This window comes from Plecotus auritus (assembly GCF_963455305.1).
Source record: "Plecotus auritus genome assembly, chromosome: 2".
Lineage (NCBI taxonomy): Eukaryota > Metazoa > Chordata > Mammalia > Chiroptera > Vespertilionidae > Plecotus > Plecotus auritus.
The window spans coordinates 19,900,786-19,916,690 of NC_137771.1; the positions used below are offsets into that span (position 1 = coordinate 19,900,786).

The 15,905-nt window shown below is 41.3% G+C and overlaps 1 protein-coding gene across 23 annotated transcripts in view; it reads right to left on the reverse strand.

Annotated features, from left to right (window-relative positions):
- The window catches only part of PUM1 (pumilio RNA binding family member 1), a 123,003-nt gene that overhangs the window by 91,724 nt on the left and 15,374 nt on the right, over positions 1–15,905 (reverse strand). For all 23 annotated transcript variants that reach the window (XM_080656129.1, XM_080656128.1, XM_080656120.1 and 20 more), the window contains one exon: positions 3,942–4,010. In XM_080656129.1, coding sequence (XP_080512255.1) covers positions 3,942–4,010 — 69 coding nt within the window. The remainder of the gene's footprint in view (positions 1–3,941; positions 4,011–15,905) is intronic.

Consider the following 15,905-nt stretch of genomic DNA (forward strand, 5'->3'; position numbering starts at 1 on the left):
CCCCAACTGCCCCCCTCTGCCGCCCTGGTCGCCCCTAACTTCCCCCCCGTCCGCCTGGTCAACTCTTACTGCCCCCCCTCCCCGCCAGCCTGGTCGCCCCTAACTGCCCCCCCCGTCCGCCTGGTCAACTCTTACTGCCCCCCCTCCCCACCAGCCTGGTCGCCCCCAACTGCCCCCCTCTGCCAGCCTGGTCACCCCTAACTGCCCCCCCACCTGCCGGCCTGGTTGCCCCCAACTGTCCCCTGCCAACCTGGTCGCCCCACGCAGCCTGCTTGTTCAGTCGTTTGGTCATCCCTCACTAACCCCCCTGCTGGCCTGGTCACCCCACGCAGCCTGCTTGTTCAGTCGTTTGGTAGGTCATTTGGTAGTCCCTCACTAACCCCCCTGCTGGCCTGGTCATAGGCAGCCATCTTGTGAGAGCATGAGGGTTAATTTGCATACTACCTCTTTATTATATAGGAGGATGTTTATGTACAGATCTGAGGAATTATCCTAATAAGGAATATGCAAATTGACCATCACACCATCACAAATATGGCAGGGCACACAGCAGAGGCGGGGTTTCATAACACAAGATGGATGCACCCAAAGCGGAGGCCAAGTTCCCGTAAGGAGCCTTAACGAGCAATCAGCAGAGACCTGAGGCTGCGTGGTGCTGGGCCGGGGCAGGGGACCTGAGGCTGCGCCCCCCGCCCGGTGGGGCTTGACAGAGGACCTCAGGCCCCGCCTCCCCGCCCGGTGGGGCTTGATGGGGGACCTCAAGGTGCACCCCCGCCCTGGTGCTGGGCCAGGGGACCTCAAGCCACACCCCCACCCCGGCACCAGGGGACCTGAGGCTGAGCCCCCCACCTGGCGGGTCTTGATGGGGGACCTGAGGCTGCGCCCACCCCCTCCCAGCGGGGCTTGACGGAGGACCTGAGGCTGCACCCCCCGCCCAGCAGGGCTTGATGGGGGATCTCAGTCCGCGCCCCTCCGCCCAGCGGGGCTTGACGGGGGACCTCATGCTGTGTCTCCCACCTGGCAGGGCTTGACAGGGGACCTCAAGGTGCACCCTCCACCCCAAAGCGGGCTGGGGGACCTCAGGCCGCGCCCCCCACCCCAGTGCTGGGCCAGGGGACCTCAAGCCACACACCCCCACCCCGGCGCCAGGGAAACCTGAGGGTGCGCTGAGAAAACTGAGGCTGTGCCCCCCCCACCCAGCGTGTGCCGGGGGGACCTGAGGCTGCACCCCCCACCCTGCGGGACTTGACGGAGGACCTGAGGCTGAGCCCCCCCCAACTGGCACCAGCCCAGGGGACCTGAGGCTGCACCCCCGCCCAGCGGGGCTTGCCAAGGGTGGGGCTGGCCGGATCTGGATCTCGCTCAATGGGGGTGAGGCCAGCTGGGTCTGGGTCTGGGTCTCGCACGATTTTGAGGTGCCGTGGGTGGGCGGAGACTTGACTCTGGGTCCTGCAGTGCACCCCAGTCTCTGACAGGAGGAAGATTTTCATATACATTTTACTAATTTTCTTTCATCTCTGACACTTCTATTACAGAGAAAGGGCAAATAGCAATATTAAAATGTTTCCTCTAATCCCCTTTTAATGTGCATGAATTTCATGCACCAGGCCACTCACTAGTGTGTGTATGTATGTATGTGTGTGTGTGTGTATATATATATATATATATATATATATATATATATACACACACACACACACACACACACATATATATATATATACACATATTTTTGGATATATATATATATATATATATATATATATCCAAAAATAGCATTTCTAGGAAAAATAAGGAGGATGAGGTTTGAAGATCTTTTAAAAGAAGCATTTTTGGACCAAAAAAGAAAGATTTTAAAATATTTCTTTTAAGTGCCATTTAAATAAAATTCACTTTCTATTCAATTCTGTTCACTATTCTTCAATTAGAATTCATCTTTAGAGATTACAAAGACTTGCTTGCAAACAGCAACAGGACATTATTTTGACTTTATGTAATTAATTTTTTTTAATATATTTTATTGATATTTCACAGAGAGGAAGGGAGAGGGATAGAGAGCTAGAAACATCGATGAGAGAAAAACACCGATCAGTTGCCTCCTGCACACCTCCCACTGGGGATGTGCCCGCAACCCAGGTACATGCCCTTGACCGGAATTGAACCCGGGACCCTTCAGTCCGCAGGCCGACGCTCTAGCCACTGAGCCAAACCGGTTTCGGCTTGTGTAATTAATTTTTAAAACCTGGGATTAGATTTTTGGTGGAGTGGACCAGATTGGAATCACTTGAGTGGAGAAGATAAATGTGGTTTTCCCATCTATACTTAATATCAGACACATCTGTTAACTTTCTGCTCAAACTTTGCTCCAGTAGTTAATTTAGAAAATCTATTACCCAATAACCAATATGGTTTGTTGGTATGCACTGTTTCAATGATATTAGACAGGCACAGGAAACAAAATGACACCTACCAATATCCTCTTAAAGCTCTAGGGGAAAAGAACAAGAACAGACCAAAAACCCATGAACCTGAAATGATAGGACACTGGACTCTGAACATAAGAGGATTCAGAAACGTTGGAAACAAAATCTTTTAACAAAGGAAGCAAGAATCTCAGGACAAAAAAAACCAAGAGTTTAACTATTTAATATCTATCCATAAGGGCAGTCTACAAATATTTGCTATAAATCAGGATAGGAATTATCTTCATTTTGAATCCTAAGAACCTAGCACAGTGCCTGGATCAAAGAATACTGGCTAAGTCAAAGAACAAATGTATTTAATGAATGGTATCAAAAAAGAATTCAGAATATAGCTATTATCCCTTTATTTAAAACATTAAAATAGATGTGGAAAATTTTAAATATCTGATACACAAAAAATAAAACAGAAGGAAAAAAATTAAGGTAACTCTCTAGAACAGTGGTTCTCAACCTTTCTAATGCCGCGACCCTTTAATACAGTTCCTCATGTTGTGGTGACCCCCAACCATAAAATTATTTTCGTTGCTCTACAGCAGCGGTTCTCAACCTGTGGGTCGTGAGTAGCAAAATTACAGTTATGAAGTAGCAACGAAAGTAATTTTATGGTTGGGGGTCACCACAACATGAGGAACTGTATTAAAGGGTCACGGCATTAGAAAGGTTGAGAACCACTGCTCTAGAACAAAAAAATCACAAGCCAGAGCCCCCAATTTATGAACCTGTAACATCTTTAGCAAAGCAAACTGTATGTTCTACCTTATCACCAATACATTCGTATTGTAAACAACTAGAATCACTAGAAATCAACTGTACTTCATCTATTATCCCCTTTCTTTTAGAATTATGGCAATCTTCCCTGCCAATATAACGGATGATAGTAAGTTTTGTTTTTGCAAATTTTAAACATTACCAACAAACCAAAATTCTTGTTTCTGAATTCTACGTACACAAGGAATGACTGGCTCAGGCCTCTACTTCTGGAATTATTTTGCCAGAAACCTAACACCTTCCTTTTCACAATAGAGCTCTAAACAACTTCCTCAAAAATGGCACTACTCTAAAAATAGGTTATCAACGTATTTTGATTAACAACCAATCTAAATCTCCCTTCCTCTAGCAAATGAAAAATGAAGCAAAGGTAAGGACGTTGGATGCATATAAAATTAAATTATTTTGTAAAATTTTAACACCTCAATTTACAACTCACTAGTTAATACCAAATAATTTGTGCTCATATTTTGATTGCTTTATCTTGTTTTTAGGACATTAGGCTAAGGTTAACATTCTTATGAGATCCTTTTGGCAACATTCTGCAATATTCCATTACTATCATGAGAATGGCAACAAGGAAAAGCAAGCACATACTTCTGGAGACTAGATTCTAACACATCTGAAGAAAGACAGTTCCAACCTTCCCTTAAAAACAGGCCCACTTTTCTGACACTCCAATTCACTTACCTCTCCCATCGCTCTTCCCTCCAGAGCAAGTGCTTGAAAATCATGATTCAGTTCATCCATAGATCGTACCTATTGTTCAGAATAGAGGAGGGAAAAGTTTCAAGTTAGCATCTTGAATTTTACATACACATTAAACACAACTGAAAAGCTTTTGTTGACTTTCAGATATTGATAAACAGTAACAATTTTCAAGTGATTGAGATTAAACACTCACTTACCTTTAGCCATCAGGGTTCAGCAATGACCCCTCCTTTCTCCCCTCCCATTCCCTTTTGTTTTCAAAACATGAAAAACATATAATCCAAACAAAGAAAAAGCAAATTACAGCATGAGAATTATGTTAGCTATTTTTCATACATTTTAATTTAATTATTAAAGACCAACATACTGAAGAGCAATTACACATGAAGATGATTATGTAACCTAAACCTGGTTGCTAAATCAAAGACCAAGTACTTGTCCCCTTGTCCCCAAACAGGAGCATATAAATTAGGGAACTCATTTGATCCAACCCAGTATTTCTTTCATAAAACACAGGGAGAGGGGTGCCAACTATAACAGAGTGCCCCAACATTTCTCCATACTGGAAGATCTCGGGAAGGCTCCTAGAATCTCAAATTCAGAGGGGAAAAAATAACATATCACAAGAATTCCTTCAAACTTTACCTGTAAGTAAATGTACTACCTACATAATCTTTCTGGGGGCTTCCATTAACTCATTCCTGTCATTACTACCAGGTAATGTTAAGATCAAGGATGAAGCATGAAATAGATTCAAAACATTCAAAATTAGCCCTGGCTCAGTTTGTTGGGAGTGTCATCCCATACACCAAAAGGTTGTAAGTTCAATTCCCCGTCAGGACACATCCTAGGTTAAGAGCTCAATCCCCAGTCGGGGTGTGTACCAGAGGCAACCAATCGATGTTTCTCTCTCTCTCTCTTTCTGTAAAAACATATCCTCGCCCAGCCAGTGAGGTTCCGCAATCAGTAAATGCAAAGGAGGTCAAGCTTGGGCCAGGCAGGGAGAGGGAAAAATACAGAGAAGAGGAACCAGAACACAGCTCAGGGAACCAACTTAAGGATTTATTAACATGCTGCCTACTAGTATATATCACCAATAATCTTAATATAACTAAACTGACACCACATAAAAATACAGTTGCATTGTTTTAAATCACATTCTTTTCAAAACTCAGAACTGATACTATGCTACAAATGGCACCTTGTGTCACTAAGATGTAACAGCTTTGAGATGCTTGCTAAAAATATAAATTTATAAAATTTAAAATGGCCTTGGCCAGTGTGCCTCAGTTGCCTGGGCATTGTCCTGTGCACTAAAAGGTTGCAGGTTCCATTCCTGGTCAGGGCACATGCCTGGGTTGTGGGCTTGATTCTGATAGGGGGCGTGCGGGAAGCAACTCATCCATGTTTCACTCTCACATTGATGTTTCTCTTTCTCCCTTCCTCTCTCTCTAAAAATCAATTTAATAATAAAAATAAAATTTTTAATTTTAAAAATGAAGCTAAAATTCAGCCAAGAGAACAAAGACAAACCTTGTTATTGTGAAACAGTTTGAAAAGGCCTTGAAACAGACAGTGTGACTACACTGTAAAGTGTTTATTTAAGTAAGCACACTGAATAAGCTCTAAACACTATGCAGTAAAAATAAAGGAATAGGGGAGAATGAGGACAAGATGTTAGCTGGAAACTCTACATGTTAAATGAAATCATTTTGAGTTTTAAGGTCAAAGTTAACATTTACAAAGCATGTAAATCAAATGCACAAAGCTCTGTATCTAGCTTTCTGAGGAATCTGATCATACATTCAATTAGAGCTAGACATTTCTTAAAATCCAAAAATCTACAAATAGTTTTAACCAAGAACACTGACAATTCTATTATTTCCCAAGGAAATTGTAGGACTAAGCAAAGACATAACATGCAATATGCATATTTATGTAATCATCACAACATTCTCACAGATTATTCCCATTTAAGAGATTAAAAAATAGCCCAGCTGACATGGCTCAGTGGTTGAGCATCAACCTATGAACCAGGAGGTCACAGTTCGATCCACGGTCAGGGCACATGCCCAGGTTGCTGGTTTGGATCCCCAGTGTGGGGTGTGCAGGAGGCAACCAATCAATAATTCTCCCTCATCATTGATGTTTCTATCTCTCTCTCCCTCTCCCTTCCTCTCTGAATTCAATAAACATATACTTTTTAAAATATATTAAAAACCAGAGCATCAGCCCTAACTGGTTTGGCTCAGTGGATAGAGCGTCGGCCTGCGGACTGGAAGATCCCAGGTTCGATTCTGGTCAAGGGCATGTACCTTGGTTGCGGGCACATCCCCAGTGGGAGGTGCAGGAGGCAGCTGATCAATGTTTCTCTCTCATCGATGTTTCTAACTCTCTATCCCTCCCCCTTCTTCTCTGTAAAATATCAATAAAATATATTTTTTTAAAAAACAGAGCATCAGAGAAATGACTTCCCCAACCATTGTTAAGTAGGGAAGAGGACTTAAATGGCATTGCTAGGCTCTAAATCCAGGTCTTCCAATTTAAAGAGCAAGGTCCTTTCTTTCTACATCACCAAGCTGCCTTCATAGCAGCCACAGAAGTTTCCACCCCTAGATAAAACTGCCTTCTGCTTCTGCTGTTGGTTTTGATAATTATGCTTTCATGGTCTTTCTTGTCTTTGCTTTCCACTTCTCCTCGCCCTAACTTCAAAATATGCCCACCCTCCCCTTGCAGCAATTTCCACTCCTTTCTATTCTATCTTTCCACTCATTCTCTCTCACCACTTATTTGTTCACTGGCTCACCCTCTCAAGGTCTCCTCTCTCACTCACTTTAGCTCTCTCTTCACCTCCAGTCCTCCCTCTTTCGGGGTGTCTCCATCTGCCTCACCTACCCCTGAGTACTGCCTTCCTACCTCCTACAGAGGACTGTTTAGAAAGCAGCCTCACTTTGTGAAGTTTTCTTTGCTAGTCCAGAACCTCCATTTTAAAACCATTTGTCCATAGGTGTCTACACCAGAAAGACCAAATCATTCTCACAAAACTGTTTTTAATTAGTAAGGAACTTATTGTTTAAAATGGGAGCTACACCTGGTATGGTCATCAACACCAGGCAGACTCTGCAGCCAAAATTTTTCCTAGAAAACATAACTAATGATCAGAAATCAGATACTCAGGAATTAAGATAAATCAAAGAATGAAGACAGAGAAATATAAATAATATTATAAGCAGATAACAAAAAGCCTTTTCTATCATAAAGGAGAAAGGCTGGCTGTAATTATTATCAGAGTAAATGCTCTCATGAAGACAGAATAATCTTTTCAAGTTCTTGTACTCAAACTCTTCTTCCTCTAGAATTCAATTTGAGTGGCCAATGTTAATTTCCAGTATTACTTACTAAAATTCTTTCACTTTTGCTAAATGTTTCTAAGACTCCACTAACTGATCTTATCTATCTCCTTTGATTTCACAAAATTATTTTCTATTTTTCTCTTAGGGCTACTTGCCAGTAATATAACTTTCTCATGTCCATGCAGGACTTTCTCTACTGCTACCCCTCCCCATAAAGGCATCTCCCACTCCCTTTATTAAAGAGTCAAAGCAAGAGGCCACTTCATTGTGCCTGACCTACCTCTATATTCCTCTCTTCATCCCACCCAATGATACATGACTTATGCTTCTGAGTTTCCCTTCCATTTCCAGATCCCAGAACTTTATTTTGTAAGCCTCAACATCTGCCTTCTTCTAACAAGGATTCCGTCCTAATTAGAACAATAATTTAGCACAGTGGTCGGCAAACTCATTAGTCAACAGAGCGGCAAACCGTGGCTCGGGAGCCACAGTTTGCCAACCACTGATTTAAGAACATTAAGTGTGTGCTTAATCACTCAGGAAGTTATAAAATCAAAACAGATATACTCAGAACTATACATCACATCACCCTAAAGGAGACCCTGTCCCCAAAGCAGCCACTCCCCATCCTCCCCTTCCCTATGCCCCTCCCTCATGCCCTGGCAACCACCGCTCTGCTTTGTCTCTATGAATCTGCCTATTCTGCACATCCTATATAATAAAAGCGTAATATGCTAAGTGTCCAACCGCTTGACCAGTCACTATGATGCACACTGACCACCAGGGGGCAGATGCTCCAACCGGTAGGTTAGCTTGCTGCTGGGGTCCAGCCGACATGCCCTGGAGCCCTCCCTTGGTCCCTCCCTGGCCAGCCCCAATTGGGACTAGGCAAGATGGCCCGGATCGCCGGCCAGGCTGAGGGATCCCACCCGTGCACGAATTCGTGCGACCAGGCCTCTGGTATGGAAAATAAAAAACTAGCCCTAGCTGGTTTGGCTCAGTGGATAGAGCGTTGGCCTCCGGACTGAAGGGTCCCAGGTTCAATTCTGGTCAAAGGCACATGCCTGGGCTGCAGGCTCAACCCCCAGTAGAGGGTGTGCAGGAGGCAGCCAATCAATGATTCTCTCTTATCATTGATGTTTCCATCTCTTTCCCTCTCCCTTCCTCTCTGAAATCAATAAAAATATATTTTAAAAAATAAATTAAAAGGTTCTAAAGCCAAGAAAAATAACTGAAAAATAAATTAAGCAAAAACATCACAAATCTTTATTTTAAAAATCATATTCTAAAGTGCCTGCCCTATCCATCACCCCTTGAGAAGCCCTACTTACCATACCCAATGTCCCATATACACTTATCAGAATAACCAATGAATGTTACACACTTCACTGTTTCCTCATATGTAAAACTGAGATAATGGGCTATTTTACAAGTTTGTTATAATGATTAAGTGAGGTAAAATGTCCAACTTAGTAGGCACTTATTCAACTGGACCCACTTCACAGATCATTCTCTTTAAGAGACTAAAATGCCTCCTCCACAGATTCATCCCTTCTTTCCCTACCCTCAGTTAGTACAGGGCAAGCTTTACTCATTTCTTGGGGAAAAGGAGGGAGGGGCGCAAGGGTGGCAGGAGGTTCTATTCTGGCATTTCCATAATCAATACATTAGAAGTACCTAGATCATGTGAACATCTAACTTATTGTTTTTCTTTTTTTTTTTTTTTTTTTTAGTATGTCTTTATTAATTTTTAGAGAGAGGAAAGGAGAAGGAGAGAAACATCAAATGGCTGCCTCCTGCACACCTCCTACTGGTGATTGAGCCTACAACCTGGGCATATGCGCTTATCAGGAATCGAACCCTGGTTCCTGGGTCGGTGCTCAACCACTGAGCACCACACCAGCCGGGCCTAACTTATTTTCTAAAACTTAGCATTTCAAAAGTACTTTCATTTTTCTCTCTTCTCAATTCCCAGCTAAATAATCCGGGGAAACTTCCATTCTCCATTTTCATCCATTCCGAAACTTTAAAAAAAAAACAAAAAACATAGCATGTTCTTTCAGTTCTCATTTTGTGAAAAAGAATCTCAGTAGCCCTAACCGGTTTGGCTCAGTGGCTAGAGCGTCGGCCTGCAGACTCAAGGGTCCCAGGTTCAATTCTGGTCAAGGGCATATACCTTGTTTGCAGGCACATACCCAGTAGGGAGTGTGCAGGAGGCAGCTGATCGATGTTTCTCTCTCATCGATGTTTCTGACTCTCTATCCCTCTCCCTTCCTCTCTGTAAAAAAATCAATAAAATATATATTTTTAAAAAAAAGAATCTCAGTAAAGTCACCATCTAAAATTCCTTCATTCCTTGACTTACTAGTACATACCACTATGTCTCCTGATTTTCCTTCTACCTCTCTATTTAGATTTTATCTCTCTTTTTGCCAGCCAACATTGCTATCAAAGAAAAAACAATTGAAACTTAAACTTAGGCACAAAGGAATCCTAATGTAAGAAGTTAATGACACAAAAACATTATGAATTATAATTTATTAGTTTTTCAAGCAAATATTATTGATTATTAAACCACAAAGAACAAAATAAAGCAGATACATGGTACATGGTGCAATATCCAAAATCAAAGATCTAAAAGAGACTAAGTTTTTTTAAAATACTTCCCTAGCCAGTTTGGCTCAGTGGACAGAGCATCCACCCGGAGACTGAAGGGTCCTGGGTTCAATTCCAGTCAAAGAAATGTACCTCAGTTGCAGGCTCAATCTCCATGTAGGAGGCAACCAGTCAATGTGCCTCTCTCACATTGATGTTTCTCTCTCTCTGTCTCTCCCCCTCTACTCTCTCTAAAAATCAGTGGAAAAATATCCTTCGGTGAGGGTTAACAAAAATATATATATATATAATATATATTATATATGTGTGTGTGTATATATATATATATATATATATATATATACTGTAATTCTCAGCCTTTTTTTTTTTTAAGAGATAGAGGAAGGGAGAGGAAGAGAGCGTAACACTGATGTATAAGAGAAACACTGATCAGTGGGATCCCGCATGCACCTGACCGGCTATCAAACACAAAACATGGATGTGCCCTGACGAGGAATCAAACCAGAGACCACATTCAACCAAGTCATACCAGCAAGGGCTAAAAGTTTGATAGCATTCTGGTTCAGTTCTTCCTTGGCCTTACTTTGCTAGCATTCCTATCCTTGGATTACTGTCCCATAACTGCTCACTGTGTCTTTACAATGAATGTCCCTTTACTTGAGCCAGTTAAACCAGTTCGCTGTTGCTTGTACACAAGAACCAAACTCAGACTAAAGGCTATCACTGAATTAGTATTTATTAACACTGCAAGTTTATATATTAAAAAAGAGTAGCCCTCGTCGGTTTGGCTCAGTGGATAGAGCCTCGGCCTGTGGACTGAAGGGTCCCAGGTTCAATTCCGGTCAAGGGCACATGTCCAGGTTGAGGGCTCAATCCCCAGTGTGGGGGGAGGGAGGTATGCAGGAGGCAGCCAATCAATGATTCTCTCCCATCATTGATGTTTCTATCTCTCCTCTCCCTTCTTCTCTCTGAAATCAATAAAATAAATAATTTAGAGCTATATACTATACTTGGAAAAATAAAATTCAAAAAATCAGCACTTTTCTATTATTTTCTATAAGAGACATGTTTCAGGACTCCTGTCTAGAAAGGGAATAAACTTTGTGATTCCCACAGCCTCTGGCCACAAACAACTATACCAAAAGTATTCCCCTAGTACCTGGTTAAAAAAGATGATAAACTGACCAAATCAGATTCTTCTCTTAGCAATTCTTATAGCTATAGAAATAAACTGAAATTCCCTGAAGACTTGGCAGTTGTGGCTGTCACTTTTAGTCAAGTATAACCTGGTGAATAAGCAGAAGACAATCAACACAGAGAAGAGAAAGGATGCACTGAAAAAAAGCAGACAAGAGACAATGGAACCCCTAAGGAAATAGAAAGCCTCCCAGTGCCCAAGAGACCCACATATAGATTTCCTGCTCTGGGGTTCAGAAAGAATCCCTGATCTTTAATTTAATGCCCTGAGTTTTTGCTAACTAGAATAGAGTTCTATACCCTGAGACTAAAACTGCCTTTACTGAAATATTTATTTCCTCAATTACTGCGTCTAAATTGTCAGGCACTTTTCTCCTCCACACCTACTTTTCTTTGCTCTTCTGGAGGATTTTTTGCACAGGCAAGCCTAGATCATGATGGCTCTATTTCACAAACATAGATCCAGAACAATATAAGCAAAAGAGCTAGTGCCAAGAACCATTACAGGAAGGAGATAGCAGTGAAAAAAAGCAGGAGAAACTTGAGCAATGAGAAAATGAAATAAAATATGAGAATTAACCTAATTTGAATTCAATCATTGGGAGGAGGGGGGATCCTAGTAAGTCTATACCACAGCACACTATATATTATACACAATAACAACAATGTTCACTGAGACTTCATGCCAGGTCCAGTCCTACAAATTCTTGATATGCCTTATCATGATCTCCTTAATAGTCTTAAAGATCTAAAACTGCAGGCACTCTTACTCTATTTTGTAAAAAAAGCAAGAAGTTATTACAATGCTCAGTTTCTTGATTACTGGAGGGGAAAAAACAAAAAGCTTCTCTTTTGGCTCAAGTGGCCACAAACCCTACTACATTATCATATTTATGAATTTCCCATTCACTGTCAATAACAACACTAAATACCAGCATTTGCTGAGTTTGAAGGCACTGTCCTACAAAACAGACATTATTCCATTTTATATATGGGAAAACCAAGGTTCAAAGAAGTAATTTTTGCAAAATCATATAGGTGATAAAGATCAGAAGTGCAATTCAAATTCAGGCCTATATACCCTTTACTACTTCTCTGTTCTCTCACAGGCAAGCATAAAAATTCCACCACACCTGGGTTACCCAGCTGCTGTTCCAGATCACTATACTATTTTTATAATTTATTTCATGATGGGGTAGGGATAGGATATAAAGGGGGCGGAGATTAAAGTCACCACAGCAGCCAGGATTAGGCTGCACTTTCAATTTTTCATGTCATTAAAATTGCTACTGCCTTTAGCAATTAAATACTATGAAAAGTTACAGATTATCTAATGTGTTGAATGGCATTCTGCTAGGATGGCTAACAGACCTAAGTGATAAACTATAATTAAGTTATCAAAACTTAATTTTGCTGCCAGATTACCAGAATATGTACACCTCATGTAAAAATGTCAGCACTTCTGAGACATAAAAGAGACAATTTAGAAAGTAGAAATAATAAATTTATTTTCAAAATAAGTTAGTGAACCTAAGATACTAGTGACCTTTAAATACAAAAACCTCACCATTGCTAGTTCTGCCAGTCTTTTTCTTCTAATTTCACCAATCATGATCAAACTGAAATCAATAATGAGGGCAAGGCCATTTTAATCAGAGAGAAACTGTTTTGCTAACAAAGAACCTAATAAAAAGTTTAAAACTTTAGATAGTCTTATCTCTGCTTATCTAGAAACTACTACCTATAGCCATCTAGCTGAATGGCTTTTTTTATTATTATTATTTATTTCAGAGAGGAAGGGAGAGGGAGAGAGAGATAGAAATATCAATGAGAGATTCACTGATCAGGTGCCTCCTGCACGCTCCCTCCAGGACAGTGGTCGGCACGAGCCACGGTTTGCCACTCTGTTGACTAATGATTTTGCCGACCACTGACCTAGACTCTCGATTCCAATAATTACAGGCTGTTGTTCCTTGTGATTAAGCCCTATCCCAGTGGTCAGCAAACTCATTAGTCAACAGAGCGGCAAACCACAGCTCGCAAGCCGCAGTTTGCCGACCACTGCTCCAGGGGATCAAGCCCACAACCCGGGCATGTTCCGACTAGGAATCAAACCATCACCTCCTGGTTCACAAATCAACACTCAAACACGTGGGCTGAGCCTGCATGGCATATTTCTGACTTGCAAAGGAACTAATTCCAAAAACATGAAAGAGACTCATATACAACTATACAGAAGATCCTATTTATATTTAAATAATGGTATTTGCACATGGAGAAGAAGACATCAAAGCATATTCATTAGCAATAAAAAGTTTCATTCTGAAATACCGGTCTCAAAAGATGACAGATAGAAAAGGCAAAAATAGCCCTAGCTGGTTTGGCTCAGTGGATAGAGCGACGGCCTGCGGGTTCTGGTTCCATTCTGGCCAAGGGCACATGCCTGGGTTGTAGGCTCGAACCCCAGTGTGGAGCGTGAAGGAGGCAGCCGATTAATGATTCTCTCTCGCCCTAACTGGTTTGGCTCAGTGGATAGAGCGTCGGCCTGCGGACTGAAGGGTCCCAGGTTCGATTCCGGTCAAGGGCATGTACCTGGGTTGCGAGCACATCCCCAGTAGGGGGCGTGCAGGAGGCAGCTGATCGATGTCTCTCTCTCATCGATGTTTCTAACTCTCTATCCCTCTCCCTTCCTCTCTGTAAAAAATCAATAAAATATATTTAAAAAAAAAAAAAAAAAAAATGATTCTCTCTCATCATGAATGTTACTATCTCTCTCTCTCCCTCTCCCTTCCTCTCTGAGGTCAATAAAAATATATTTAAAAAAAAAAAAAAAGAAAGAAAGAAAAGGCAAAAATAAAAATAAAAAATGTTCACCCAAAAGTTCTTTTGTAGTTTTGGTCTTCTTTTTTTCTACACCCAAAAGCTCTTAAATCTAGAAGTATCAGGCTGTTTTCAAAAAATGAAATGAAACTAATGTATCTGCCATCACTGGAATCAGGAACAATCTTACTAGCAGAGTATAAGAACCCATTTAATTGTCTGGTCGGTGTGGCTCAGTTGGTTGCCAGTTAGATTCCAGATACATTTTAAATGGGTGAATTGTACAGCATGTGAATTATATCTCAATAAAGTTGTTTTTAAAATTTCGCTTTATAACAAAATCCACAACCATAATACAGAACACATTTTGCATTTTAACAGATACACTGTCTATACTTTATATTATGTCCCAATAGAAACTTTAAACCCAAACTGCATCTCTTAAAAAGCTTCTAATGAGGAAAATAAGCCACTAGTCTGAAGAGCAGTTAAAGATTGACATTATACAGATAAATGACAACCTTCATTCTATCTTCATAAGGATGCTATCTTCTTGAACTATCCTAGATGATAAAATTCACTTCTGGGTAGGAGGAGGTAGCAGAAGGGTAACAGGGGGAATAAATGGTGATGGAAGACTGGACTTGGCATGGTGAACACACAATACAATATACAGATGATGTATTATAGAATTGTACACCTGAAACCTATGTAATTTTATTAACCAACTAGAGGCCCGATGCATGAAATTCGTGCAACGGCCTTGGCCCCTGCCCCCACCCATCACTGCCAGGGACCTCTACCATGGCTCCCTCCCGCTCACTGCAGCTTTGTCCGGAAGGAAGGATGTCTGCTCTAATTAGCATATTACGCTTTTATTATTATAGATGTCACTCCAACTTTTTAAAATTCAACTTTTTAAAAATCACTTCTGAGAATAGGAATGAACCTTAAAAAGTTGAAATGGATATGGCACTGTTTCCCAATATGTGATGTGACTGGGAACAGAAAGTTTCAATGTTTTACAAATTCAGGAAAGTAAATCTTGTTCCTACAGCCCCTTGTGTGGCTACCTCTAATATGATTTTTTTTAAAAAAAGGCAAACCAAAAAGAACATAAAATCCTATATAATAAAAGGGTAGTATGCAAATTGTTCCTTCAACCGGGAGTTGTCCGGGAGTTCGACCAGGGGGCGGGGCCAGCCAGAGGAAGGGAGTACCCGGCAGCCGCTAGGGACCCTACCAGTGCACAATTTTTGTGCACTGGGCCTTTAGTCCGTAATAAGAGCTGATAGCAATTACTTTCAAAATTTAGCCCTAGCCAGTTTAGCTCAGTGAATAGAGCGTCAGCCTGCAGACCAAAAGGTCCCAGGTACCATTCCAGTCAAGGGCATGTACCTCAGTTGCAGGCTCCTCTTGGGTCCGGGCCCTGGACGGGGCATGTGCAGGAGGCAACCAATCAATGTGTTTCTCTCACATCAATTATTTCTCTCTGTCTTTCCCTCTCTCTTCCACTCTCTAAAAATCAATGGAAAAATATTCTTGGGTGAGAATAAAAAAAAAATTTTTTTTTTTTAAATGTAGCCCTTCAAAGAAATGCTGACTGACTTCTCCTTACCTTCAGGCCTAAAAGCCTCTCAGTATTCAAGACCCTACATTCTGTTCTATCTTATACCCTTCAATTCTAAATGACATTAATAGTCTTCAAAATAAAACACTTCACTCAATAAGTCTCTTCAATATGCCCTGATGACATAATGTATGCATTCATCATTTATGAGATACATATTATTTGCCAGGTGCTGAAGACACAAGGCTGAAAGATTCTTCAAGAGGTGGATCTTAACCAAGGTGCACAGAATCACCAGGGAGTGCTTTTTAAAAAATACATGAACTGTATCTCATCACTGGAGATTTTGATTCAGTAAGTCTGGACTTCAGCCTAAGAATCTCTTTA